General features: G+C 36.4%; 4 protein-coding genes across 4 annotated transcripts; 3 read left to right on the top strand and 1 right to left on the bottom strand.

Annotated features, from left to right (window-relative positions):
• The first annotated feature begins 3,045 nt into the window (after nucleotides 1-3,045).
• Nucleotides 3,046-3,963, top strand: LOC100474002 (olfactory receptor 4P4). Its single transcript, XM_002931044.2, has one exon. It carries the CDS (start codon nucleotides 3,046-3,048, stop codon nucleotides 3,961-3,963), a length of 918 nt encoding a protein of 305 aa, XP_002931090.2.
• An 8,897-nt stretch (nucleotides 3,964-12,860) lies between these two features.
• On the top strand, nucleotides 12,861-13,566 carry LOC105234987 (olfactory receptor 4P4-like). Its single transcript, XM_011217981.3, is given in 2 exon segments — nucleotides 12,861-13,252; nucleotides 13,254-13,566. Coding segments are annotated over 2 exon segments (705 nt in total).
• Nucleotides 13,567-17,336: 3,770 nt separating this feature from the next.
• On the bottom strand, nucleotides 17,337-18,266 carry LOC100474088 (olfactory receptor 4C46-like). Its single transcript, XM_034646223.1, has one exon. It carries the CDS (start codon nucleotides 18,264-18,266, stop codon nucleotides 17,337-17,339), a length of 930 nt encoding a protein of 309 aa, XP_034502114.1.
• A 7,493-nt stretch (nucleotides 18,267-25,759) lies between these two features.
• Nucleotides 25,760-26,694, top strand: LOC117796605 (olfactory receptor 4P4-like). The gene is given in 2 exon segments (XM_034644810.1): nucleotides 25,760-26,504; nucleotides 26,507-26,694. Coding segments are annotated over 2 exon segments (933 nt in total).
• Nucleotides 26,695-27,162: the final 468 nt, after the last annotated feature.

Genomic DNA, 27,162 nt, shown 5'->3' on the forward strand with positions numbered 1-27,162 from the left:
TCCAGCTCAACTCAGGGGACCGGCTGAAAAAGGGGTCCCCTACTCCTCCGCCATCTTAACCTCCTCCTCTCTTGTATACCCATATATATTCTTTAACTGATCACATTCTTCCACATAAACAAGGACTAGATTTGGCTATTCTCAATTTATACATAAACAAATACTTTGCTAAGCTTTATTGTGTTTCCAGAAAAAGCATGTCAAATTGTCACTGATGGATTTTTACACTATCTATAGATTCTCATGTCTTTAGTCATAATTCCCACTTCCAGATAAGCTAATGAAACTTTTTTTCCTTTTAACCTGTAGATGACGTGTGTTTGCAAATAATTCCTCATAGATTTTTCTCAAGTGATTTAAAGTTTAAGGAGAGGTTCTTTAAAGAGATTCTTTAAATGAAAAGTATGTAAAAAGGTGGACTCAAAATTCTTCACTCCAAAAACCCTGTGCATATATAGGGTGTGTCTATGTGGGGTGGGGGCGGGGGGAGAAGAGAAACAGGATTTTTTTTTTAATGGATTAAGTAGAGAACACAAAGAAAATGATGCAAATATGGACCAGGGGATATTTATGCATGAGGCAGCATCCCCAGAGGATTCTATGGGCACTGCTTTGTAGAATGTTTTCTTCTATATGGGCTTGTATTTTCTCAAATGATGTTCAATCACTGTAAACTGAGCAACACTGGACCGAATGTTGAGAGATGTTGAGTCTTAAGCAAGATTTGAACTTGCTACAGTTTTTTCCTATAATTTTATGAAAAGTTATCCATAGGTTCATATATATTCTTTAACTGATCACATTCTTCCACATAAACAAGGACTAGATTTGGCTATTCTCAATTTATACATAAACAAATACTTTGCTAAGCTTTATTGTGTTAACCCAGAGCAAATTTATACTAACACCAATTTTTTTTCTTCGCATTTAATGTATGTCTAACATGAGCTANTACATAAACAAATACTTTGCTAAGCTTTATTGTGTTAACCCAGAGCAAATTTATACTAACACCAATTTTTTTCTTTGCATTTAATTGTATGTCTAACATGAGCTCTTCCACTATCCCATTGTGGCAGAATACAAAATCCACAGGTAAAACCAACGAACTGATGGAAGTACTGATAACTATCTTCCTATATATAACTTGTTCCTTTCCATTTTGGGGAGAAATCTTCTTCGGACTTGATCATATCACAATCATAAGCCTCTTTAATATATATCCTTAAATGAACTTCATTTTGCTCTTGGAACAAGGCAGGCAGATCCAGTCTTATTAGTTCCAATACCAGCTGAAGAAAGAGGATCAAGGAGAAGGAATTGCTCAGTACTAACAAGAGAAAGGTAACAAGACATAGGAGCCTGGATGTTCACCTTCATGATCATTAGACTAGAAGTCTGTCCACTACATCATACTGTTCCTCCACTGGTACCATTAAAATAATTCATTGCCATTAACAGACTTTTAGGCAAATTATGAATTTGCTGTGGTGGACATTTGGTCATGGGTAAAAGGTGATAGTTTACCATAACTCACTCTCTGCTCCTAGGTCTACTGCACCTAAGTGGCGGTGCTGCTTAACTGCGTGGTTAAATCTGCAGGACATTCTTGAATCACTTTGGGTTCTTCAACATTTCAACAGAAAACACCTAGCTCTCCACAGTGCTTCTGACATTTTAAACAGCAACCTATAAATGTATCTTAAAAAATTAGGAAAAAAGGGAAAGCTTTTATATAATAATAAGCTGTGTTCTTATATTCGGATGCCCAGACAGTGTTCCAGTTCCCTTTTCCCTGCCTCTCCACGTCCTGAATCTTGACCAAACCTGTCAAAAAGAAGAATCACTGAAACTATTATCAACTAATTATCAACCAATATCTCCTATGATTAAGAGCCTTGATTTTGTCTTTATTTCAAGAATATATCTTTAGTTCTACTGGATATATGGAATGTTTGTGTGATTGGGACATTATATATAAATTCCATCAGCTGATGAAGGGATAAAGAAGATGTGGTATACACACACACACACACACACACACACAGTGGAATGTTAGTCATTAAAAAGAATGAAATCTTGCCATTTATAACAATGTGGATGGAGCTAGAGGTATTACGTTAAGTGAAATAAGTCAGCCAGAGAAAGACAAATACCATATGATCTCATTCATTTGTGGAATTTAAGAAACAAAACAGATGGACACAGGACAAGGGAAAAATAGAGAAAGGGAAGCAAACCATAAGAGACTCTTACTTGCAGAGAACAAAATGAAGGTTGATGGAGGGAGGTTGGAGGCAGATGGACTAGATGGGTGATTGGCATTAAGGAGGGCATTGTGATGAGCACTGTGTTATATGTTAAGTGATGAATCACTGGATTCTGTACCAGAAACCAATTTTACCATATATGTCAACTAACTAGAGTTTAAATAAAAATTGAAAAAATTGAAATAAAAAAGAAATATGACAACCACATGCAACACACACAAAAAATTATATGTAGTGTAGAGATGGGATGGGACTTGTTTAAAGCTATACAGGTGGCTAATTGCAGAGATGGAGTAAGACCCATATCTTTTAAGATGGTGGAAAACAGCTAGAAGTCCATTTGTTCAGTAGGTAATGTGGCATAAATGTTAAGAGCATGGAAATGGTATCTGATCCAGGTTCATATCTTAGGTTGCTATTAATACCTTAATGGTTTGGTGGCATTAACTGAACCAATCTTTCTTTCTGTTTCCCCATATGTAAAATGAGCATCAGAATAGTAACCATTTGGGTTGCTATGAATTAAATGCACGTAAAATGTTTACAGTAATTTCAGACATAAAATATGCTTTCAGTAAATATAATTTAAAATATAATGATGCCTTTTATCTGAAAGGATTTAAAAGATTATAACAGAGTCTCTATAACCTATATCATTTTTTTTTCAATTTATAAATATTCTAAAACTTAAAAATTGCTATTGAAGATGTCATATATTCTGTATTATTTCAGAAAAATTAAGTTTCCATTGTGTCTCTGGAATCACCTCAACCTCATGGAAAACCAGAACAATGTCACAGAATTTGTTTTCATGGGTCTGTGGGGAAATAAGCAAATGGAGCTACTGTTCTTTTTCTTCTTCTTGCTCTGTTATTTGGCAATCTTAATGGGAAACTTCATCATCTTACTCACGATCACCTGCAGCCATCTAATCGAACAACCAATGTACTACTTTCTCTGTCACCTTTCCCTCATGGACCTCTGCTACACCTCCACTGTGGTCCCCAGGCTAATCAGGGACTTAGGCGCAGCAAGAAAAAACATTTCCTATAACAACTGTATGACACAGCTCTTCACTGAACACTTGCTGGCGGGCGTGGAGATATTCATCTTGGTGTCCATGGCTTTAGACCGCTATGTTGCCATTGTCAAGCCCCTGCATTACATGGTCATCATGAACCGACGGAGGTGTAACGTGTTGATCTTCATGGCCTGGGGTGTGGGTTTTTGGCACTCTGTCTCTCTACTGCTGGTGGTACTCAGTTTACCTTTCTGTGGTCCTAATCAGATAGATCACTACATATGTGATGTGAAGCCTCTCTTGAAACTGGTGTGCAAAGACATTCATGTTGTTAATATCTTAATGATTGCAAACTCAGGAATGGTGGTGGTTGCTGTCTTTCTTGTCCTGGTGGCTTCTTACATTCTCATATTATATAATCTTAGGACACACTCCTCTGCAGGGAGACGCAAAGCTCTCTCCACCTGTAGTTCTCATGTAATGGTTGTCATTTTATTCTTTGTACCTTGTATCTATATTTATGTTCTACCTGCAGGGAGTGAGAACAAGGATAAGGAAATCTCTGTGTTTTACACCGTGATTGCCCCCATGCTGAATCCTCTCATCTATACCCTGAGAAATATGGAGATGAGAATTGCCATGGGGAAGGTATGGTCTAAAATGGCACATTGAGAATTCAGTTAGGGATGTCTGTGTGGCTCAGCTGGTTAAGCTTCTGCTTTTGGCTCAGGTCATGATCTCAGGGTTGTGGGATCAAGTCTGGCATTGGGCTCCCTGCTCAGCAGGGAACCTGCTTCTCCCTCTGCCTCCCCCCACCCGCTTCTTCTCTCTCCTCTCTCTGTCAAATAAATAAATATAATCTTTCAAAAACAAAATTCAGGTAAAGGTGATATTCATTTCACTTCTGACCTTGTGTTCCCAGAGCATTTATTATTTGAGATGTTATAGAAAACAAAGCTTTCTTTGGGGAGTTGGACTAAATGATCTCTAACATTATAAGAGTCAAAGAAGCAAGTCACTGTAGTTCAGATTGCAAACTGCACACTGAAGTTTCCAACTAGTTCCAGATGTGGTTGAACCGGTTTGAGGAATGCTAGAATTGTCTTTCTAAAACACATTCTAATCATAGCACAGCCCTCTCCAAAAATGTATATGGAACTCTATTTTCCTTGGAAAAAAATCAAAACTTCTCACTTCTTTATCAAAATTGGTCCTGGTTGAATTTGCTAATTTCAGAAGGCACTACAATGGTAGAAATTATGGTGTTACAATGACAGGTTTTGGGGTCAGGGAAAGCCTGGTGAGTACTGACTCTGGTACATTTTTATCTTTGTGTCTTGGCAATTTGGTTTAATTATATATGCATCCCCATTTTTCAAATATCTATGAAATGTGAAATATTGTACTTTACACAGTTGTAATACTATGTTGGCTAATGCATGTGAAGATTTAGCTAGGACATATGGCTACTGGAAACATGTTATATACTTTTCCTCTTTCCTTACCCTTCTTCATTTGTTTCCCTTTGCTTGGACGCTTCAACCAGCTACATTGGACTCTTTTATATTCTCCAAACATACTCTTAAGTCTATCAGCTCTATGAGTGTTACTTCTATCTTTTCTGCTTACAATGTGCCCCCACTATGCGTTAATGTTTATGACTTACAGATAAGTCACACTCCTGATATTTTCTTATTCCAGAAGATTTTGCCAATTCATGGACAAACCAGAAGTATTTCTGATTTTCCCCTGTTTTTTTGTTGCTATGAAACTGTACATTTACTCCTTTTAAAAAAATCCTGTGCCCCATATTAGTACTTTTTCTTATGTTTTTCCAGTTTGATTGAGTCAAGTCAGTCAAAGATGTACTGTATCTATATTTTTCTTTTTTCTAATTTCTAGCAATAAACCCATACAAATTAAGAAATAAACAATTAATGAGTTAAATTCAAATAATCTATCTTCTCTTTTTTTGGGGGCTTTATACTTTGTTCTCACCTATCCAGAACTTCCTTCCCTTTATGCGATGAACTATCATGCATTAATAAAATATGTAATGTCAGAAAATTTAAAAATTCAATATACATCTCATGTAGCTATCAGGGATGGAATGAAATCAGGCAGACTCTCAGTCACCTATTGTGTCTTTTTACTTATTTCTGCATTTGGAGGTGCTACTATTTTAATTTTCATTTATCCCTTGTCTGTTGAATTACATAATCCAATCAGCTCTGTGTCTTGGTTCTCATTTGTGTAGACATTTTTCTCTGCCAAAGCATTTGCCCTTTTTCAGCAGAATGATTGCATTGTTTCCACACAGAGTTCTCTCAATTGAATTACTCCTGCCCCAGAGCCAAGAGAAGTCCAGGAAACACCATAAATGAGATAGCGTTTGTCTTTGATGTCAGGAAAGCTTCTTTTGATGTTTCTGCTCTTACAAGTTTTCACACATCTAACTAATTACTTTTTTTTTTCTTCATGGATCCATGAAAACCTGTGGAATATCAAAGGAAAACATTCTGCCTATTTCATAGGAACTTAAGTCTGTATAGCTGTAGTTTGGTTTGACCTGGTTTAACCTATTAATTTTCCAAAGAATGTTTGGATTATTTTTAAAAGTATAGAGTTGTAGTGTGTATGCTTACTCCTGTGCATGTGTGAACATCAGGGTGGGTCAAAGGAAACACTCAACCCATCAGGAAGAATGCTACACAACAAAACCAAACTTTTTTCTTATTTATTTTCTCAAGAATCTGTACGATTCTATTGGCAAAAAATATGACTATACTGTATAGTAAGCCCACAGAAAAATATATTGAACCTAGATTAACTATCCACTTGTAAGTTGTTCTTTCTAGAATTCACTTTCCAGCCTAACAAACAATACCTAATATCTTCAAAAATACCTGAAATCTCATGGGGCACGTGAGTGGCACAACAGTTAAGCGTCTGCCTTCAGCTCAGGGCGTGATCCCGGGGTTATGGGATCGAGCCCCACATCAGGCTCCTCCGCTATGAGCCTGCTTCTTCCTCTCCCACTCCCCCTGCTTGTGTTCCCTCTCTCGCTGGCTGTCTCTATCTCTGTCAAATAAATAAATAAAATCTTTTAAAAAAATACCTGAAATCTCAGTTTTATAAATAAGCTCATACAACCCATAAAACAAATGATTTTGGAAGGGGATTAGAAAAGACGGATAAATATAACAAAATCAATTCTCAGAAGAGGAAGTTACTATGAACTGAGACAAAGGCGGGGATTGGGGCTATAAATAAGGTACTTGTACACATCTCTAAAGGGTATCGTGGTGTGTCTGTGTGTTATTGGTAGAGATATGACCAGCTACCTCCTTCTGTGTATTAACACAAGCTTTGAGTGAAGCTTGGTCTAAAGCATGCATTGTGTTGAAATGGACAACCAGTAAAACACTGAGTTCTGATATTCATTATTCTGAAGTACTAGAATATCTTATTTCCTCAGGGTTACTACAATTTCAAAGCTGGAAGCAAGTAGTAAACATATAAAAACCTGTTCCTTTCACTCACAGAAGGCACACAGTTCCTTTTCTTATTCTTATTTAGTAGCTCTTCGAGCAAATCTTTTTAACTTCTAGAGGACTGTATTCTTATTGCAAAGCCAGAACTAACATTACTTAACTCACTATATGCACTATTGAGAGATGAAATGATATAATGAACTTAAAACACAAAATAAATCTCTCAATAGTTTACTGCTATTATTTATTATTATTATTATTATTATTTTGTACCCATAAGATCCTATAAAAATTGATCTCCTTAAGTTTAACATACATAAAGGAAATTTTTAATATATGGATTTGGGTATAATGGAAAATTGGCTCACCGAATGTCAGTATGTACATTTTGGGCTGAGCCAAATAACTTGTAGAGATGAAGTTACATAGGACTAAGCCAAATGGTAAACAGAATAAAAGCTATGCTGTGCACTGAGTGATGATTTCCTCTCATATTTTATTATGTTCTCACTTAATGATACCACATTTTTACCCTAATATGTGTATAAAGAATGGATTATTTATTTTATCTTAGCTTTTCTTCTGTCCTCCATTCCCCAACCATCTATTTCATCATTGTTAGTCCCTGGCAATAAATAACCCAGGTTCCAGTCCTGATAAGGCAGGTTATTATTTTATTGCTCTATCTACTCTACCCATGAAGGTTACTCTAGATAATGATGCATATTGAACTGTATTGCATGTGTTTGTTTCTGTTTGTCTTTCCCCATTTCAGAGTTTTCTGAAGCAATGTAAAAGGAAATTTCCAAAATGGAGGAAGCAAGCCTACTTAAGAGTCTTTTTTTTTTTAAAGTAGGATCAGGAAGCCATAAGGGAGGAATAATTTATGTACAGCCTTGTTGGAGAAACCATGAAGATTTTTGAAATCTTCAGAGAGCTGCAAGCCCTCAGCTAGGACTTAACTTCCTCCTCACCATGATACCTGAATCATCTGCATTCTTTACTTGTAAAGGAGCTCCAATCCCTCATCTGCTTAGTAACCCAACCAATCCCAGTAACCCTAATTCCACTCTGTTTTGCATAGAGGACCTGAATGAGAATTACACTCACAGCCTTTCACCTCTATAACTCTGCTTCTATTTGTCTTCCTGGGAACACAATTTAGGTTTCTACCCAAATCTGTGTCTCTAAGTGCCCAAATAAATGTATGTTTTTGTTTTCGGTGAATTCTTCCTTAGCACTACCCTCATACTATTCCATGTTATATTATTTTTCTTCAGAAAGCAAGATGAGCACAAGGCAGGCAGAGTTTCTGAACTGCTCTGAGTAGAGCATTATGGAGCCTCCAGAGAAACTGCTTGACACAACCAAACACAAAGATAAGAAGTAAAGCTATATCCAGAAAATGCCCACAGGCACCAGGGTCAGTACCATGGAGAACGACACAAAGGCCTTTGGTGAAGATCTGTTCAGAAATGCCTCTGGGAATATAATTTCTTAGAGTTTAAAGACCTATTAATTCTTGTGTTGTCATATGTTATATTCTGCCCTTCTGAATCAACTTTCCTTCAGCAATAGGCATAAAATAAGTGACTCCTAGAACTTAAAATGTATATTTGTTTTTGCAAGAATTTCAAAATACTTAATTTTTTTTTCTTTCTTTCTTTCTTTCTTTCTTTCTTTCTTTCTTTCTCTTTCTTTCTTTCTTTCTTTCTTTCTTTCTTTCTTTCTTTCTTTTTCTTTCTTTCTTTCTTTCTTAAAATCCACATCTTACATCCCTGATGGTTCAATAGATATTTAAATTCTATTCCCCTTACAAATATATAAAATGTTCTAAGACATGTTGAGATTCTCAAAATAATTTTAGAGAATTGACCTAAATGTGTTTGATTAATCGGTTTATAAATGTTTGCATTTTATTTCATCTTTAGATACTGGAGAAGAATCAGCAGAGTGAGTACCTCAGGAGAGAGCTCTCCTGATTTGACCTAAAACTAATCTAACAGCCACTAAGATCTAATGATCAGTGAATTAACTATGCCACTTTCGTTGGAGAATGCGCCACCAACTGTGCTTTGGGGTGGTTATATGCTATTCAAATTTATTCCACTTAATTTCATCCTTAGACTATATTTTCTCCAGCAGCACAAGTTAATTTGATTACTACAAAATAATTTAGCTAACTTTAGTCTTATTGTATATTATTCATGAGCAGAATTCCACTTGAGAATAGAAACAGTTGAGTTGAACTTAATGAAATCTTTAAGTTTTAGTGAAATTATATTGAGTTTCTTTTTGGTGTTTTTATATCTTCCTCCATATTCTTATGAAGGAATAGCCCAGTTTATGATTGCATGTCCCAATGACAAGTAATTTTCTAACTTTCAAAAACCTTGTCACTCTAAAATGGACTAGATTTATTTGATTGAATTAAGGTAACTATCGTGGGCCATATTCTGATATCATTAGGAGAAAATCTGAACTCACAGTGGAAACTCTGTAACAGCAATTATTTTTATTATTTAAATAGCACAATCAAAAGATAATGCAGCATTTTTATGCAATGCAACCATAGAAATAAAGTAATAGTTTGACTGTATTTTTATAGTGCAGGGAAGTTGCAGTCCAGTGGTATTAAAAAGTGACCAAAAACAACCATTTTTAAGAGTAATTTTTATTTCTTTTTACTAACAGTTTGCTCCAAATTGAAATTTATCATGGTCATCCTCATTAATATATGTTGTGATATTTGGGTTTGTTTGTTTGTTTCCTTGTTGGGCTGGTTATATATGTGCACTTGGCAATTTCAGAGATTGCTCACTCAAAAAAGTAAAAAGAAGCTAATGTGTGATTTTGAACTATATATGACATTGGGGCATTTCACATTATTTTTTTGTATTCTTCATTATAGCCTGAATTACGTAATAGTTTATGGATTCTACAAACGTGGACAATGAAGCTTAAAAAGGCTAGCAATAATCTCAACATTCATAAATGGTATCAAGGGGAGAAAGTTAATTTTGTTTACTTAGTTCTCATTGAAAGTTATTGGCATATAGGAAAGGAAGACATTAAATGAAGTTAATGAGAAAATTGTCTGGATAGTGTCTTTGCTTAAACTGGGTGGTTGACTTCTCATAGAACATTGGCCAGATTCCTCAGATTTTAAACTCCATTCATTGATTCTAAATAACCATAATTAAAGTGAAATAAGGCAAATACAAGGACACATTTCCCTTAATATCAAACCTCTGACTACTAGAAGTTTTTAGCTAACTGGTTTTCTTTTTATATTCAGACTGTTACTGCTGTAGAAACACAACTTGAATCAAAACAGTTCACCATTCAGTTATTATACTTCTCCATGTTTCTACGTCTTTCTTGTTCCCTGATTCCAACTAGGCAATGCATAATAATTCTTCCTTTCATCGCTTAGAATTTCGATTATTTGACAAGTTGAGAAAATGTGGTCAAGAATATATTACATGCTTCAATCACAATAATTCTGTCACTGGACTGCATTCACATATCCCTTTTACTTCAGCTAGCAGCAGTGATTATAATTGTATTTCCCCTCAGATATCAGGATGAGAGTTTAAGAGCTATTGTGGGTGAAACATCTGTGATAATCCAGAAAATGAGGCAGAATCCTACCTGAAGGAAGGCATATTTTGCTAAAACTGATGAAAAATTATTTTAAAGATTTGGAATCAAGAATGCTGGACCATATATTTATACTAATTCCAAAATATACCCCTTGAAATATTCATAAACATAGATTAGGTAATTGGTAATCTGTCATCTTGCATACTTTTTTCTTTTTTTTTTTTTTTTTGGATTAGGATGAGAATTCAAAATGCATCTTCTCACTGCTGGCCTCCAGGACATGCCATCTTCTCACAAACATATGATACAGCTCTGGACTGGGTGGGAATCAAGATACCTGTCCTCCACACAATATTACTTTCTGTTGCTAATAAATTACCTAGATTGTCTTGATCTGAATCTCTTTTATTGAAAATCAAGGGTTTGGATATACAAGTGATTTCCACTTTAAGATGTTTATCTAACAATTAACTTTAAGTCGATTTGTTTTAGGCAAACAGATCTCTCTGTAAACAGTATGCCATCTCCTAAATTAGGAATCAGCACTGGCTATAATAAGGTAAGGAAAAAATTGATCAATGAATCTTAAAACTGTTAACCTCTATTTAAGTACTGTTCACTGTTGAACACTGTAAACTGATAATTATTTTTGCTCTGTTAAAAACAAGAGAGAGGTCAGGAAGCCTGATAGCAGTACTAAAGTCATAGTAGGATCAGATGATTTTTTTTTCTTCTTGATGAAATTAGAGTTGAATGATAATTTAAAAGAGAATGAGTTTCTTACAGTATACACTGTTGAAAAATGCTGCACCAATGCCCTCCAAAATGATCTTAAAGACATAAGTTTTGAGTTTTTACTGGATTTGATGGCTTCTGGATAATTTTGCTACAGTAACATTCTGTGTTTTTAAAATATTCCTCCAGAGTGCCCAGAGAGGTTGGTTACATCAGGTCAGACAAAGGTGGAAACTGTGCCACAGTGTTTGCATCTCATTGAGTGTCAGTTAATTCCTCAGCACTGGCTAAAACAGCTCCCGGAGTGCATTCTGTCTATCCTGCACTCTTTCCCTGTGTATAAATAATGTCTCAAGATTGTGCAAAAGATGCAAATTTGTAAATCTTTGATCCATTCATTAATGTAACATCTAGTTGCTGAGTGTTGAAACAAATCTCTCTTGGAGCTAAATTCTGTATCATCTTCTGTTGAATTTTATTGTCTAGATCATGTATAAAATACTGACATTCCTAGGAAGAGTCATGAAATATGAACAATGCAAATATACTTGGGCAATTTCTTTTTGTCTTTCATTTATCATTTGTGATCACAAATTTAGATTAATAAAAAAAACAATTTTTTTATTGTTTAGCTTGTAAATTATAAATAGGAGAAATGAATAAACTGGCTCTTTATTTTTTACAACATGAATTCATTGACAGTCTATTTGCTGCATTGTTTTCAACCATCTTTGCTTTTAATGTGCCTGGAAACTATTTTAGTTTAAAATGTGCAATTGATAGTGTTTGTCCACAAGGCAAGGAAGATAATCCTTTATTTATTATTATTTTAGAGAGGGAGAGAGACAAAGGTAGGGGGAGAGGGAGAGAGAACTGGCGGACAGAGAATCTTAAACAGGCTCCACGCCCAGTGCAGAGCCTGACACAGGGCTCTACCTCATGACCCTGAGATCATGACCTGAGCCCACATCAAGAGTTGGACACTTAACCAACTGAGGCACCCAGGCGCTCCACAAACTGATATGTTTTTAATAAACTTTCATTCCTGAGGATAAACTCCCAAGTAAAATGGAATTTGTCCAGATCATCCTGAAAGAAAAACAGTTGACCCTACGGATAAACACATGCAATTTAAAATGTGCAAACTTTTTAAATTATGTAAAGTATACCCCTTTTGTTATCTAATTAATACAACTAACAATAATAAAATTATTTCTTTATGTCAACCTAACATTTGAATATTCCATAATCATTGACAGTAATGTTGAAAATTACATCACTTTTCCCATTATAGAATTATTTACAATAGATTTCTAAAATAAGAGAAATAAAAAATAAGCATAAATCTAGGTATCAGGAATAAATTGTGTGTATATATATATATATATATATACACCACACATATTTTTTGGGGGGGTGTTATTTATTTATTTATGAGAAAGAGAGAGGCAGAGGCAGAGGGAGAAGCAGACTCCCCACTGAGCAGGGAGCCTGATGTGAGACTGGATCCCAGGACCCTGGGATCACGACCTGAGCCGAAGGCAGACGCTTAACCAACTGGGCCACCCAGGCGCCCCAGGAATAAATAATATTACTTATTCAATGATATCAATTTGCTTTTTGGTAAATTTTATAGTATTGTTGCCATGCTGCTAATTTTCTATGCAGATTCATGTTTTCTTTCTTTTCAGATATTTAACCCATCTGTTTATAATACATGCCAGACTGAAACACATGGAGAGCCAGAGGAATGTCTCAGACTTCATTCTTTTGGGACTTTCGTATGACCAGAACATGCAAATATTTTGCTTTGTGCTCTTCTTATTCTGTTATGTTGCCCTGTTGGCAGGAAACCTGCTGATCCTTGTCTCCATCCGACTCAGTCCTCTTTATCACCAACCCATGTACTTTCCTCACCACTTGTCCTCCATGGACATCTGCTACACCTCTACGGTTACACCCAAGTTCATTGCTGACCTGCTGGTGGAAAGAAAAACCATCTCCTACAGTAACTGCATGTTGCAGGTCTTTACAATGCACTTCTTTGGAGGCTTTGAGGTCTTCATTCTTACCGCCATGGCCTTTGATCGCTATGCTGCCATCTGCAAACCTCTCCACTATGTGATTAATGAACAGGACAAGGTGCCATCTCCTAGTCTTAGCTGCTTGGGCTGGTGGGGCCGTCCATGCCTTTCCTCTGTTTTCTACTGCAATTGGTTTTCCCTTCTGTGGTCCTAATGAAATCAATCACTACTATTGTGATGTTTTTCCTTTGCTAAAAGTGGCCTGTACTGATACCTACATCACTGGTGTCCTTGTGATTGCCTTTTCAGGTATGTTTGGCTTAGGAGTTTTTATTGTCTTATTTGTTTCTTATGGGATAATATTGTTCACTTTAAGAAATCTCTCAGCTGAGGGAAGACGTCAACGATTTCTTTGAATCTAAGAATCTAATCTAATCCAATAACCAAAGTCCCTGAAGGTGTGTTTCTGCTGGTTCTCATTCATGATACTGCCTTATTTCTCTACGGTCTTGTGGGTTTTAACTGTAAGCTGCTCATTTTCCTTAGACACTGTATTTGTAAGAATTATCTGAGACCCAGATTGAAGATGAATGACTCGAGAGAGGGTCTGTGTCTACTTCTGCTGCTCTCTATCAACTCAGGGCCACTGCTAATGAAACTTTCCTCTAAAGGTTTATTTGGACCACACCTGTTGTCTGAATTGGGACCAGATACCATGTGAAGGTGGCTTATAACTGTCGTTCTCAGCAGCAGGATCACTACAGACCCACTTATCTTTACCCTTTCAATGAAAATATAGTCTTTTTGTTTCCTGGCTTCTCCGGGAAGCTCTTTTTAGGTTCATCAACTTGCACAGGCCACAGGCTTTCCACCCTGCTCCCCTGTCCCACTCTTCATAGCAGAAGCCCCAGGTCATCGAACTACAAAAATCTCCACAGCAAAAGCTGACTCTGGCTCCTCGTCACCTGCCAGGATACCTAGCTTCACTTTGTTTAGTGAGTCAACAGTGAGCTTACTCTCCGGCCAGCTCAGCAACAGGCTACAACTGCTTTATGATACTTCATCCAGTGTGTTCGCTGTTCAGTTGGGAAGATCATCCAGCACATCGATCCATCATAAAGCCGGTGACAGAAGTCCTTCTCTAATCACACGGTCAATATAATTATTTGCTATTGTGTTTCCTATTTAATTGGGGTGCCGAGTTTGTGTGCAAGATAAAAACACTTACGAAAATATAGCAATATATTATACTAGATGGATGGACTGACTCTTCTTCAGACTCCATTTCCTCTTTGATAAGCTAGAATGACAGGGAGCTGGATCTAAAGTAAGTCACACTTTCTTTATCTGTAAGAATGGAGCTCACAGAATGTTAACTCTTGGGGTTTAAGTATTAAGCAACGGAAAATACAGAATAGAGCCTATCTGCGTACAGAAACAGAAACAAAAACCACCGTCCCATGAATTTCAAGTTTCCCCCGCCAGGGTCCTATCCAATTCTAAAATTTGTTCCACGTGATAAAGCACTCTACTAGCAGCCGTATGTTAACAACACTGTACTTTTTATAGTGCTACACCACTTACGAATTGCTTCCACATATACTATTTCATTAAGATCTCATAATAATCCTGTGAAGTAAGTAAAAGCCCCATTTCTCAGATAAGGATAACAAATTTCAAAGCACAAGGTCGAGTTAATAAATGGTCTTCAACCTCAAGGTTTGATTTCAAAATGTCCTTTTCAGTGGTCTTGAATAGTCACTGGTAATCAGTCACTATGCTGCACTATTCTTCCGAAGCTGTTATTGTTCCTAAACTCAGTCCTACAGATGAGCAAACTGCTGCAAAGAGAGATTCCGTAAGTAACCTCAAGTCACTTGGCTCATCACCAGGAAAGGAGGGATTAAAACGTGCAGTTCAGGAATTTCTGAGCTATAGTTAGCTTACTGAAGACTCACAGGTTAAACCCATCTGAATGCCTCTCTGAAAATTCCAGCTATTATCTGAGTTTTAGCTACTTAAATTTTTCCTTTATATAGCACTGAAATTCACATTTGGCTAAATGCCCACCCTCTTCTGTAAAGCCAAACTACTGTCAAGAAGAGCAGGAAGGGTTGCCACTGATTGCTTTTCAGGTAGTAGAGGAAAAAGTTGACATTTCATCCTCCTCTTGCTTGGAAAGGAAGCCAATCATTTATAAGAACCCTCGTCTGGCTGCGGCTTCCATCAGTGGGATGGACGGAAGCCAGTTAAATGGCTCAACATAAGCCATATTAAAAGAATTTGGAATGAGGAAAGAGTGGGTTCCATATGCTGATGCTTTTAATAATTCATGAGTTCTATCAGTCTGCAAGCAATAAATTTTGCTAAATATATCTATGGTAAGATAGTTGAAGATACTGCTAATCAATTAAGTGGGTGAATACAATAAAGTCGGGGCAAAAATAACACATCATTGATTTTATTGGTTCCTAATTCGATATATTAAAAAGAACAGTTCAGCTGCTTGATAGTTCAAAAGATTTGGATTATTTTTAGAACATTTGTCTGTACAGTTGGAGGCAGCCAGACATCCTTCAATAGGTTAGGATAGATAAGTTGCAACATCAGACAATGGAGTATAAATCAGTGTCAAGAGAAATGAGCTACAGGTCATGAAAAGATATGGAAGACCCTTTCAATGTGTTCCCCATGGTACGTGGCATTCAGCTCTAACACAATTTTGACATTCTTCTTGATCTTCCCTGTCCCTAACTTTCTAGCTTCGTATCTTACTAATCAGACTTTTATGAGCTCAGTGTCAGGGTTATAACCCGACACACAGCAGGGGCTCAATAATTAATTATTGAATAAACGTATGAGCCAATAGCCACACATATTGAAATGATTAGATTTTTCTTTTTCCACCCTTTCCCAATCCCCCACCCCCCTCCCCTCTGAAGCTCTCAGTTTGTTTCCCAGAGTCTATAGTCTCTCATGCTTCATTCCCCTTTCTGTCTGTTATGCATCCTCCCCTAGGAATCCTCTCAGCCCAACACGCGCCTTTTCACTCTGATTACACCCTTCCAATTTTTGTGCCCCTTTTCGATATGTTTCATCTAGGAATTCTCCCTGACCCCCCTAGTTCTTATTGTGTGTCCCTCAAACATGCTTTCTCAGCACCCTGTGCCGCCACTAACTTCCCATTTATAACATGGTCTTATCATTTCTTCTCCCTCTGGGTGTCTCTTGGTGGATCCGAAGCTCTTTGAAGGCAAGACCCTGGTCTTCTCTATTCACCCCTGAAAGCCCAGCAACCATCAATGTTTCTGAAACATTTGTTTGGCTCCAGAAATTTCTATTGATTAATAAATGAGGAAATATTATCAAATATAAATAGATGGAATACATTTATCCATAGTGGCCGTTAATACATTTGTGTGTAAATGGAACCACTTGTATTTTCATAACAGCTTTTCGTAATGAAATGTTACCAAGAAGTAATCTAATTAACAGAGAAAAATGGCATGAACAGCTCACATTCATATGATGAAGAAATCTTGCTGAGAAATGGAGAATATCAGGGTAAACTATTTTCTTCTTCACTGAGATTCCTAGTTTCTATTTCTTTCTTATTACTAATTTTAATCAGGAGTTAAAACAAATTGTGCTTTCTCAAAGAGATTTAACTACAATCCCCAGAGTCTAAATCAGAGAAAATAGGAAAAAAATCCCTGGTCTCTGGTATATTGCTTGACTCTTCACTTTCTTGACTACATCTTCCTTTATAAAATTATTCACTCATTCGATACTTATTGTGCCCCAGACATTATGCTACCTTGTAGAAACTATTTTTAACAAGTAGTCAATTACTTATGGAGTGTGGCTTTTTTAATAAATAGAAATTCCTCTCAAATAATAGATGTTCATTTATTTCAGTCATGATTTTTTCCTGAACGTTCAGAATATATAAATATATATTCTGAATATATAAATATACATTCTGAATATATATATATATAGTATGTAGCACAGTCTGTGGCTAGGTCTTTTCTTTCTTCCACATTTTTCTGCTCCATTCAGTGCAGAATATGTCATTCAGAGCAGTTTACTATTTTCTTATACTGTAGGTGTTCCTTGCTGAGATCATCCAAAACGTCCTTTTGACCTTTGCTTTCATTGCACCAATGTTGAGCTTCAGGCATATTTATTTCTCACCTGAAATAACTTTTCTACTACTCAATTTCCTAATGGCATTTTTCATCTGGTCATTTCTCAAGGTATAGATTAAGGGATTTAACATAGGTGTGATCATAGTGTAGAACACTGCAACTGCTTTATCAATAGATAAATTAGCTGAAGGTCTCATGTACACAAATATACAGGGCACAAAGAATAGGACAACCGCTGTGATATGGGAGACACAGGTGGAAAGGGCTTTGCGTCTCGCCTCCAAGCTGTGGTTCCTTAGCGAACGCAGAATGACCGCATAGGAGACCATCAAGAGAAGAAAGTTTAACAGACAGATGAAACCACTGTTGGCAGCAACGAAGAGCCCTAGAGTGTGGGTATCAGTACATGCAAGATTGAGCAAAGGGTTCAGATCACACATAAAGTGATCTATGACATTAGGGCCACAGAAGGGTAATGGGATGATAAAGAGCATCTGTATGGTTGCATGTAGAAAGCCTCCGACCCACACCACTCCCATTAGCAGGCCACACACCTGCCGATTCATGATGGTCATGTAGTGCAATGGCTTGCAGATGGCCACATAGCGGTCATAGGCCATCACGGTAAGCAGGATGACATCAGCACCTCCAATGAAATGTTCCCCGAAAATTTGGGTCATACATGCATTGAATGTGGTGGTCTTCTTTTCATGGAGTGAATCTATGATCAGTTTAGGATTATTAACAGAAGAATAGCAGGCATCAATGAAGGAGAGATTGGCAAGGAAAAAGTACATGGGGGACCCCCATAATGGGCTGGCAGTGATAGTGACCACGGTGAGGACATTTCCTAGCACAGTGACGATGTAGGTGACCAAAAACACAACAAATATGATTTTCTGCATCTTTGGATTCTCTGTGAGCCCCAGTAGAACAAACGCTGTCACGTTGTTCTTATTCTCCATTATTTCACTTTATGATTAATTGCATTACCTGAAAAAAAATCCGTTTGATTAATGTGACCTTGAATTTATTAAGCTTCTTCATGTAGTAAAAAATAAATACCCAGATTCTACTGAATTGTGGATTCTCACAAATCTCCTTTTTGAGATAGAAAATAAGTTTTGACAATTACTTAAATTATCTCCTGCTCAAAGTTTCTGTTGAGTATAGACATAAGGAACTTTGTAAACACACAGGCAGGAGATCATCTGTGCACACTTCATCATCCGAGGTGACCAAGCCTAACATGAGCTGGTGGATCGTACACATAGTGGCCGCCAAGTAAGAAAAAGGAGGTAGTTGATGATGTAAAGGCTATGAACGTAAGGTTAAGAAATTTTCTCTCTATCCTTACGAACGGGGAACAATGGCAGAATTTGAGAATATAGATGGAAAAGTGAAGAGGAATATGAAGAAGGGGGAATAAGCGATATAATACTAATAAAATTCTACCCGTGTCTTGCATCAAGTGGGGTGAGCTTCAGTAAGGGAATGGAAGCCAGAGAAACAAACCCAGTAAGGAGTTTCTTTATAATACTTGAGAAAGGAGTAACAGAGCATTGGTGCTGGGTATGTAAAAAAAAGTATACAAAGTGACCATAAAATTAATCATAATGCTTATGGTCTAAATGTAATAAAGTTATAATTGCTATATATATATATATATATAAACTGATTGCTATATTCATGGCATACTAACAAGTGCTCTGTACATAGGACCCCATTGAACACTGACAACATGCTATGCAGTGGGTATACTTCCACCCATTTTGAGATGGGGAAACAGTGTCAGAGACTCAGGTTGATGGTAATAATAACAATAAGAATATTTACTAAAATTGAATATTTAGTGGCTCTGAGTGTTTCTGAACATAATTGCTGATTTAATCCCAACCACAAACCTGTAAGATAATTCCCACTATTGTTTTTATACTTATTTTATATATTATGTAATAGAAACATGGAGAAGTTAAAGATCCTGCCAAGATCAAGATGCTAATTAAGGGCAAACCAAGATTACTTTAGATTCTACTAGTTTGTGATTTCCCTCCAATTTCTTACCCATGCCCTATATTGCTATACTTCACAACACTGACCTAGTAATCTCTTTTGTAAACGACCATAATAATTATAATGGCTTTGTTACTACTTTGGAGGCAAGTGTATATAACACTATTACATTAGCACACACACACGCACACACACACACACACAAAGACATTTAGAACTTTTACACAGGCAATCATTTCACTGTAAGTGCAGACAATTTTAGTTCTCCTACTTTGTAATGTGAGTTTAGCATAATTTCAATACATAATATCAATATATATATAATTCAATTGCATAGTTTGTACTGGTAACTAACAAATAGAAATTGGATTTTAAAAATCCCATTTGTAATGTCTTACAGTTATAAAATAATTAAGAATAAATGCAGCAAGATACAAGGAACACATGTAGTCTGAGAGTAAAATATTTGTTAAGGGAATATAAGCAGCTTAATAAATAGAAAAATACTGTGTTCATGGACATATGTCTCAAAATTATGAAGAGGTGAATTTTCCCCAAAGATATCTTCAGATTCAAGCCTTCTCAAACAAAATTACAGGAACATATTCAAAACTTTCCCAAACTGATTTAAAATTTATATAGAAATATGAGGGCCCTAAATTAGGTCCCAAAATTTTGAAAAAGAACAAATTTGGAGGACTTACACCATCTGATTTCCAGCGATGTTACAAAACTGCCGTGCTCAAAATGATGTGATATTTTCGTAAAGCTTTCCCAGAAGACCAACAAAGCAGCCTAGAGACCCCAGTAGTAGACCTGCACATACATAGTCAACTAATCTCAGCAAAGTTCTGCAGACAATTCAGTGATGAAAAAGTAGTTTTGCAACAAATGATAGTGGAAATATTGGGCATCCTTACTGCACAAAATAAACAAAAAAAGTCAAAAAACCTTTTATCTATACATCACACTGGTACATATTTGCTTAACATGGATCTTAGAGCTATATGGGAAATGTAAAAGTTAAAGAAAAAAATGGCATAAAATATAGGAGAAGATCTTCATGCTCTTGGATTACAAGAAAAATTTTCTAAACATGTGGAACGAAGATATCCCAAATAGGGGCGCCTGGGTGGCAAGGTTGGTTCAGCACCAGACTCCTGGCTTTGGCTCAGGTGGTGACCGCAGGGTCCTGAGTTAGAGCCCCCCTTTCAGGAGTCAGCACTCAGCGTGTGGTCTGAGAATTTCTCTCCCTCTCCTCCTGCCCCTCCTCCATGCTCCTTCTCTCTCTCTCTCCCTTCCTCCCTCTAAAATGAATAAATATATTTAAATAAAGTGTCCATAAAAAATGATGATTTGCACTTCACCAAAATTACAACTATGCAGCAGATCTAGTATATAAAGAGGGATGAATTAAACAGTTGAGGATGTGAATGCACCTTGTGTCCTTCTCTAAGGGTTGTCCAAGCGTGTGTACAGGGAGAAGGGAGAGACATGACCCGCTGTCTCCTGCTGTAGGTTGGTACAGACCAGCTCTTGGGCACAGCTTGCTCAACACTGGGCGTAACGCTCATGTAGACAAGCTCTAAATCATTGGGTTATACTGGCCTTTAAGGTGAAGGGCTAGAATCCTTCAATTCCTCGGGGTTAGTAAACATTTAAGGTTCCAAAGGAAGCTCTGAAATCTAGAATAACACATTTCCTTGTTTCAATTGGTTACTGGGTATTTGAGCTAGTTATTCAACCTCTAGAACCGCCTGTGTTTTTATCTATGTAGTAAAGCTAATAATATGTGGGTCAAAATATGCAGTATTATGACCATTAAGTAATATGATGAACTTAATCCGCTCAACAATCTTTCAGCGCATTTTCATTAATCTTTGGCTAAGGAGATTGATGCGAAACAGAATAAATATTACAAAATTTGATTTCCTGACACTTCTTGCATGAGAAAACATTACATGCATGGATTGGCATATGGTAGAGACAGACTGCCTGGCTTCAGTGCATGCAGGTGAGACTGAGTCTAAACGTCCTGTGACTAGTCAGTGAGCAGAGTCAGAACCGATGGGAAACACGTTAAAGGTTTGGCTGTACTTTGCTTCCTTCTTCTGCGTTTTCCATATCATTTTTGCTTTTCCTCCATCCCAATTTATGGAAAAGAGTTGTTTATTCCTTTCTTTCTTTTTTCTCTCCCGTTTTCCATCAGCTCATCCATCAATGTTAACATCATACCAATTATAATATTACAAATCATTGATTTTATTTACCTACCTACCCTGCACACCAAAGATCTTGGTAATTTCCCCCAAAAAATGACTGTAAGTGGACATCTTTGGTGCTCCTTCTCCTCCTTCATCTCAGCTTTTCCTGCACTAAACTGATGCAATTATAGGCTACAATTTCCCTCCTGTTCTACAGAAAGCTGGAAAAGCACAGGGCTGTCAGCTATAGCCTTTTACAGCCTTCAGGGAAAAAGGGTCATTTTTTTTTTCCCATCTAGGCAAATGTGGAAAGCTTATACCCAATAGCACCAAGCATATTAATGTGACACTGTCTTTGCAACACCTGGGCCAAGCCCTGTCTAGAAATGCATTTGGGAATATAATTATATAGAGCTTTCAAAGACCTATCAATTCTTACATTTCCACTTAATTTTTATTCTGTTGCTCTAAACCTAATTGTCTTCAAGCACAGGCATAAAATAAAAGGATGATTCCTTAGGACCTAAATACTCATGTTACCTTTTGCAGGAATATAAAAACCCATTTTGCTTATTTTTCTTCTGAGCTTTTATTAAGAACCTAAATCAGCTTTCCAAATGTCCAGGCTGCTTTCCTGACAGATGAAGACCCACTTCTTGCATCACTGAGTCTTAGAGTTTATTGGAAGGCCACTTGTCTTGTAAACTGTAGAATGTTTAAGACATGTTGAAATTGTCAAGATATTTGCAGAGAATTGATCTGGACGTATTTGATTCTGGGTTTGTAACTCTCTGCTTTTAATTCCAGATTTTGCTACTAGAGACAAGCTAGCAGAATGAGTATCTGAGGAGGGAATGCTTCCTGATGCGGTCCCAACACTAACCAGATGACCACTCAGATCTTATGGTTAGTGAATTACCCTTGTCACCTTGGTTTGGGAAAAGTCCCACCACACATGTGCTGGGCTAAGTGTATGTTCTTTATATCTATTCTATGTAGTTTCATTCTAAAGCATGTAACTTCTCTTGCAACATAGGACAATTTCGTAACTATAAAAACATTTCAGCATACTTTACTGTTAATGGCACATTAGCTATTAACAAAATTCTCTCTTTTGGGGGGCAAAACAATAGAGTTAGATAAACCATCTTCAAGTTAGCAGTGAATTTCTTGGTTTCCCCAACTCTTGAGTACAGGCCGTCCTACATATTCCTGTTAAGAAACAGAGCAGTTTATGCTTGAGTAAGTACAAGAATAATGGATTTCTTATATTTCAAAACAACTGCCTTTCTAAAATAGACTCGTTTCATCTGAGTCAACCATGGTATGGATAAGGCACCCTACATTCTGTTATAGTAAGAGAAAGTTTGAGTGTGCGGTAGAAACTTTTATTTAAATATGACAGTTTCTATTCCTTCATAAACAGCATAATCCAAAATATACACGTAATTAATATTCAGTAATACCAGAAAGTAATCATTTGTGAAACTTTTTGTAGAGAAAAAAAAAATTAGACTAGTTATTAGTGTTAAGAAACAGGCTAATATAACCAATTGATTATGATAATAACAGAGTTTCAGTAAGAGATTGTTGAAATTGGAGTTTATTGGGATCATACTTCCTAAAACCATGTTATGAGTAGTTCTGTTTTATTTCCTTTATTTTCCCATTGATTGTGTGTGCGCATGACAATCTGTGGTCCTAAATGAATCACTCAGAGAGGAAAGACTGTAAAAGACAAACGATAGTTTTGAACCACGCGTCATTGACTATTTCATGAGACCTCAGGTACAGCTCACTAAAAGTCTGAATTTTGTAATGATATCCTAGTTGTGAAATGAGAAAGAGGAAGCCTAAAGGTATGAAGCCATTTGCTCAAGGATCACACTGGTTAGTTGATTTGAGATGCCTCAGGGTTTCTCCCCCTTTCTGTGTTGCTACTGTTTCAACCACTTGTCCAGTGGTTGCCAGAAGTTCTTTATTTCCCAACTGTGACTTCAGTTTTTCCATGGAAGGCGTCCCCCGTATCACTGTATTGTTTGATGAGAGTATATTCCCTCAACTGACTTTTCCCTCTTCCCTTTTACCGACAGCACTGGTCATACAGAAAATTTCCTCAGAATACAGGCTGGGGATTTGGGCTATTGGAGATGAAATTCCAATGATGGTCTTGAAAGCAAGCAGGAATCCCGATGAGGAATTTGCGTTTTTGTAAAACTGAAGGCAAAGTATTTTAAATGTTTTAGAATCAGCAAATCCTAGAATACATGTGTATATTGAATGCTTTGTACCACTTCCATATATTCTCAAAAAGACAGCTGGGTGTCGGTTAACCCATCAACTTGCATTTTCTTTTCTGCTCAGAGGAGGAATCAAAAGTTTCTTCGTACTGTCCTTCATGACATCCCTCTCAGTTCTCTCCCATGAAAGACAGCCCCAGATTGAGGAAGAAACAGGATTTCTGTCTTGTAACATTTACAGTGTGTTACTTTTCAATCCTGAAAAATTACTTACATTCTCTTGGTATATCTCTTCTGTTTAGAATCAGAGATTTGAATTGGTCCAGTGATTTCCACATTTCTATTGTTCACAGTCTACTTAGATAAAATTTGCCTGTAAATCAATTTATTTAGGTAGTGAGGTATATCTGGAAAATTAACATTGTTTCTGTCTCGTAAACAAAGATTAGTATCAGTTGCAGTAAGTAGAAGAGAGGTCAATGACCCTCACAGTCCTACGGCTTTTCAGGACCCCTTAGTAACTGTTAACTGCTGAGCACTCTGTGACATCATTATATTATTTTGTTATGTAAGGAGGACAGGGAGCCTTGTTAGCGATACAGAAATCAAAGTAAACATATTGAAAATTTTAATTTTATTAGGTTAGAATTTTGAATAGTATTTTAAAATAGAAGTTATGTCTTATGGTACAGGCCATTCTAAAAATGCCTTAGCTGTCATCTATTTGCCATGTAAAATGTTGAAGACTTTCAATAACATAGATACTAAATTTGTGAGTCTCTACAGATGATGATTGCTTAATAATATTGTAACAAAAGCATTTTTTATTATATAAGTGACATCTGGGGGCCCAGATATGTCTGTCACTTGAGATTCAGACGAAGGTAAAGGGTGTGCTAGTTTTTGCAAACCCACTAGAATCAGATATTTCCTCATTAGTGGGTAAAATAGCTCTGGGAAGTGCTTTCTCGGTATCCTATACTCATTTTGCATGATTAAATGATGTCTTAAGGTATACATTAGATACAAGATGTGAATTGTTGAATCTTTCATTTATTCATTATTGCCGCAAATATCATTGAGTTCTAACTCACCAGGAAGAGTGTCTTTGAGTTACCCTCACTATCATCCACTTTTGCTGGCATTTGATCTTTAGATTGTATCTAAAATTTAAAATTTTCTGCCAAAGCCATGACTAGTGCATAATTAAAAAATATCTTATCCTTTATCCTTTATCAATTGCTATCACAAACACCAATGACAGCATATATTTTTAAATTGTGTTTAGCTTATGAAATATAAATGTGACAAATGAATGGGTTTCCTGAATATTTTTCAAGATTTCAGTCATTAATTGGTATTCTCTCTTTTACTGCATTGTTTTCAAGTATTCTTTGTGTTTTAATCTTAAGAGCAATTACGTTGGTTTACTATGACCCATTTATAATATTTGACCAGGTAGGAACATGTTGTATGCTCTACACAAATTATGCTTCAGTAGTTCAAACAAATGTGCGTTTCTTCAGGATTCATTCCCAGAAAATTAAGGGAATTTTCTCAGACAATTTTAAAAGAAGGAAAGTTGATTTTATATATAAGTTATAAGAACTGGGAAATATAGAAAAAAATCTTTCCTTGTTTTAGACTAAATAATATAATTAGCCGTCCTTTATCTAAAATATAGTTAGTAGTAATAAAATGTATTTTCAAAAGAGTATTTAAATCTTTAAATAATTACTAGTAATTTTGAGTAAAATATGTAATTATTCTCATTATTGCCATTATAAAATGTTTCATGATAGTTTTATAAAAGATAGCATATAAAGAAAAATCACCTTAATTCAATAAATCAAGACTACTTATTCTTAACACTATTTATGAAAATACACATTTTAATAAATTTGGTATATATTGTTCATACAGTTAATATTCGCCTAGAATTATGTCTTCCTTCTTTCAGGAATGTAAGCCCTTATGGAAATATACACCAAAACCCAATATATGAAAAGCCAGAGAAACATCTCAGAATTCATACTTCTAGGACTTTCGTATGACCAGTACATGCAAATATTTTGCTTTGTGCTCTTCTCATTCAGTTATGTTTCCCTGTTGGCAGGAAACCTGCTGATCCTTGTCTCCATCCGACTCAGTCCTCTTTATCACCAACCCATGTACTACTTCCTCATCCACTTGTCCTCCATGGACATCTGCTACACCTCTACGGTTACACCCAAGTTAATTGCTGACCTGCTGGTGGAAAGAAAAAAAATCTCCTACAGTAACTGCATGTTACAGGTCTTTACAATGCACTTCTTTGGAGGCACTGAGATCTTCCTTCTTACCACCATGACCTTTGATCGCTATGCTGCCATCTGCAAACCTCTCCACTATGTGATTATCATGAACAGGACAAGGTGCCATCTCCTAGTCTTAGCTGCTTGGTCTGGTGGTTCCATCCATGCCTTTCCTCTATTCTCTACGGCAATTAGTTTGCCCTTCTGTGGTCCTAATGAAATCAATCACTACTTTTGTGGTATTTTTCCTTTGCTAAAGGTGGCCTATACAGATACCTACATCGCTGGTATTCTTGTGGTTCCCTTTTCAGGTATGTTTTCTTTAGTGACCTTTATTGTCTTATTTGTTTCTTATGGGATAGTATTGTTCACTTTAAGAAATCTCTCAGATGACGGAAGACATAAAGCCCTCTCCACCTGTTGGTTTCATATCACTGTGGTCATCTGGTTTTTAGGCCTATAATATTTATCTACCTTAGACCACCTACTACTTTTCCTGAGGACAAAATATTTGCTCTGTTTTATACCATTGTTGCTCCAATGTTCGGTCCCCTAATCTACACTCTGAAAAATTCAGAGATGAAAAAAGCCATGAGAAAGGTTTGGTGCCCATCATTATTTCCAAAGGAAGCATGCAGTTAATTTGAAGAATTTTATTGGCTAAGCATTCTGAGAAAGAAAAGAGGGAGATGTGAACGAAAAAGGGAGGGACTTTCTCATGGGGTTTGTGGACCATCACTGTCATGAGAGGAGTGAATGGAAGCAATGGGACTACAGGTTTAAAGTAACACTGAGCAAGTCCTGATTCTTAAAAACCAAAATTAATTGGAATCTAAGTTAACTTTGTGGAGTATTAAGATGGTATGGGTAGGGGAAATGTCATTAATATCAATAGAGCCAAAGCAGATAAACCAATGCTATATTATTAGTGATTTATAAAGGGAAATATTTTAATCACAGTTTTCATAATATATTGCACTTAGAGGCCAGACCACAGAGTGACAGACATTTTTGGTAATTCAGAAGTTGTAATCTTAACAAAAAGAAAAAGAAACCAGCAATAATCTGAAACTGAAAGATTAATTTAAATTTTTGATTGAATATATGTGT

This window comes from Ailuropoda melanoleuca, chromosome 16 (assembly GCF_002007445.2).
Source record: "Ailuropoda melanoleuca isolate Jingjing chromosome 16, ASM200744v2, whole genome shotgun sequence".
Taxonomy (NCBI): domain Eukaryota; kingdom Metazoa; phylum Chordata; class Mammalia; order Carnivora; family Ursidae; genus Ailuropoda; species Ailuropoda melanoleuca.

What these genes read in the sequence shown, in the direction of transcription:
- LOC100474002 (XM_002931044.2), top strand. Translation starts at nt 3,046, where the DNA reads ATGGAAAACCAGAACAATGTCACAGAATTTGTTTTCATGGGTCTGTGG.
- LOC100474088 (XM_034646223.1), bottom strand. Translation starts at nt 18,266, where the DNA reads ATGGAGAATAAGAACAACGTGACAGCGTTTGTTCTACTGGGGCTCACA.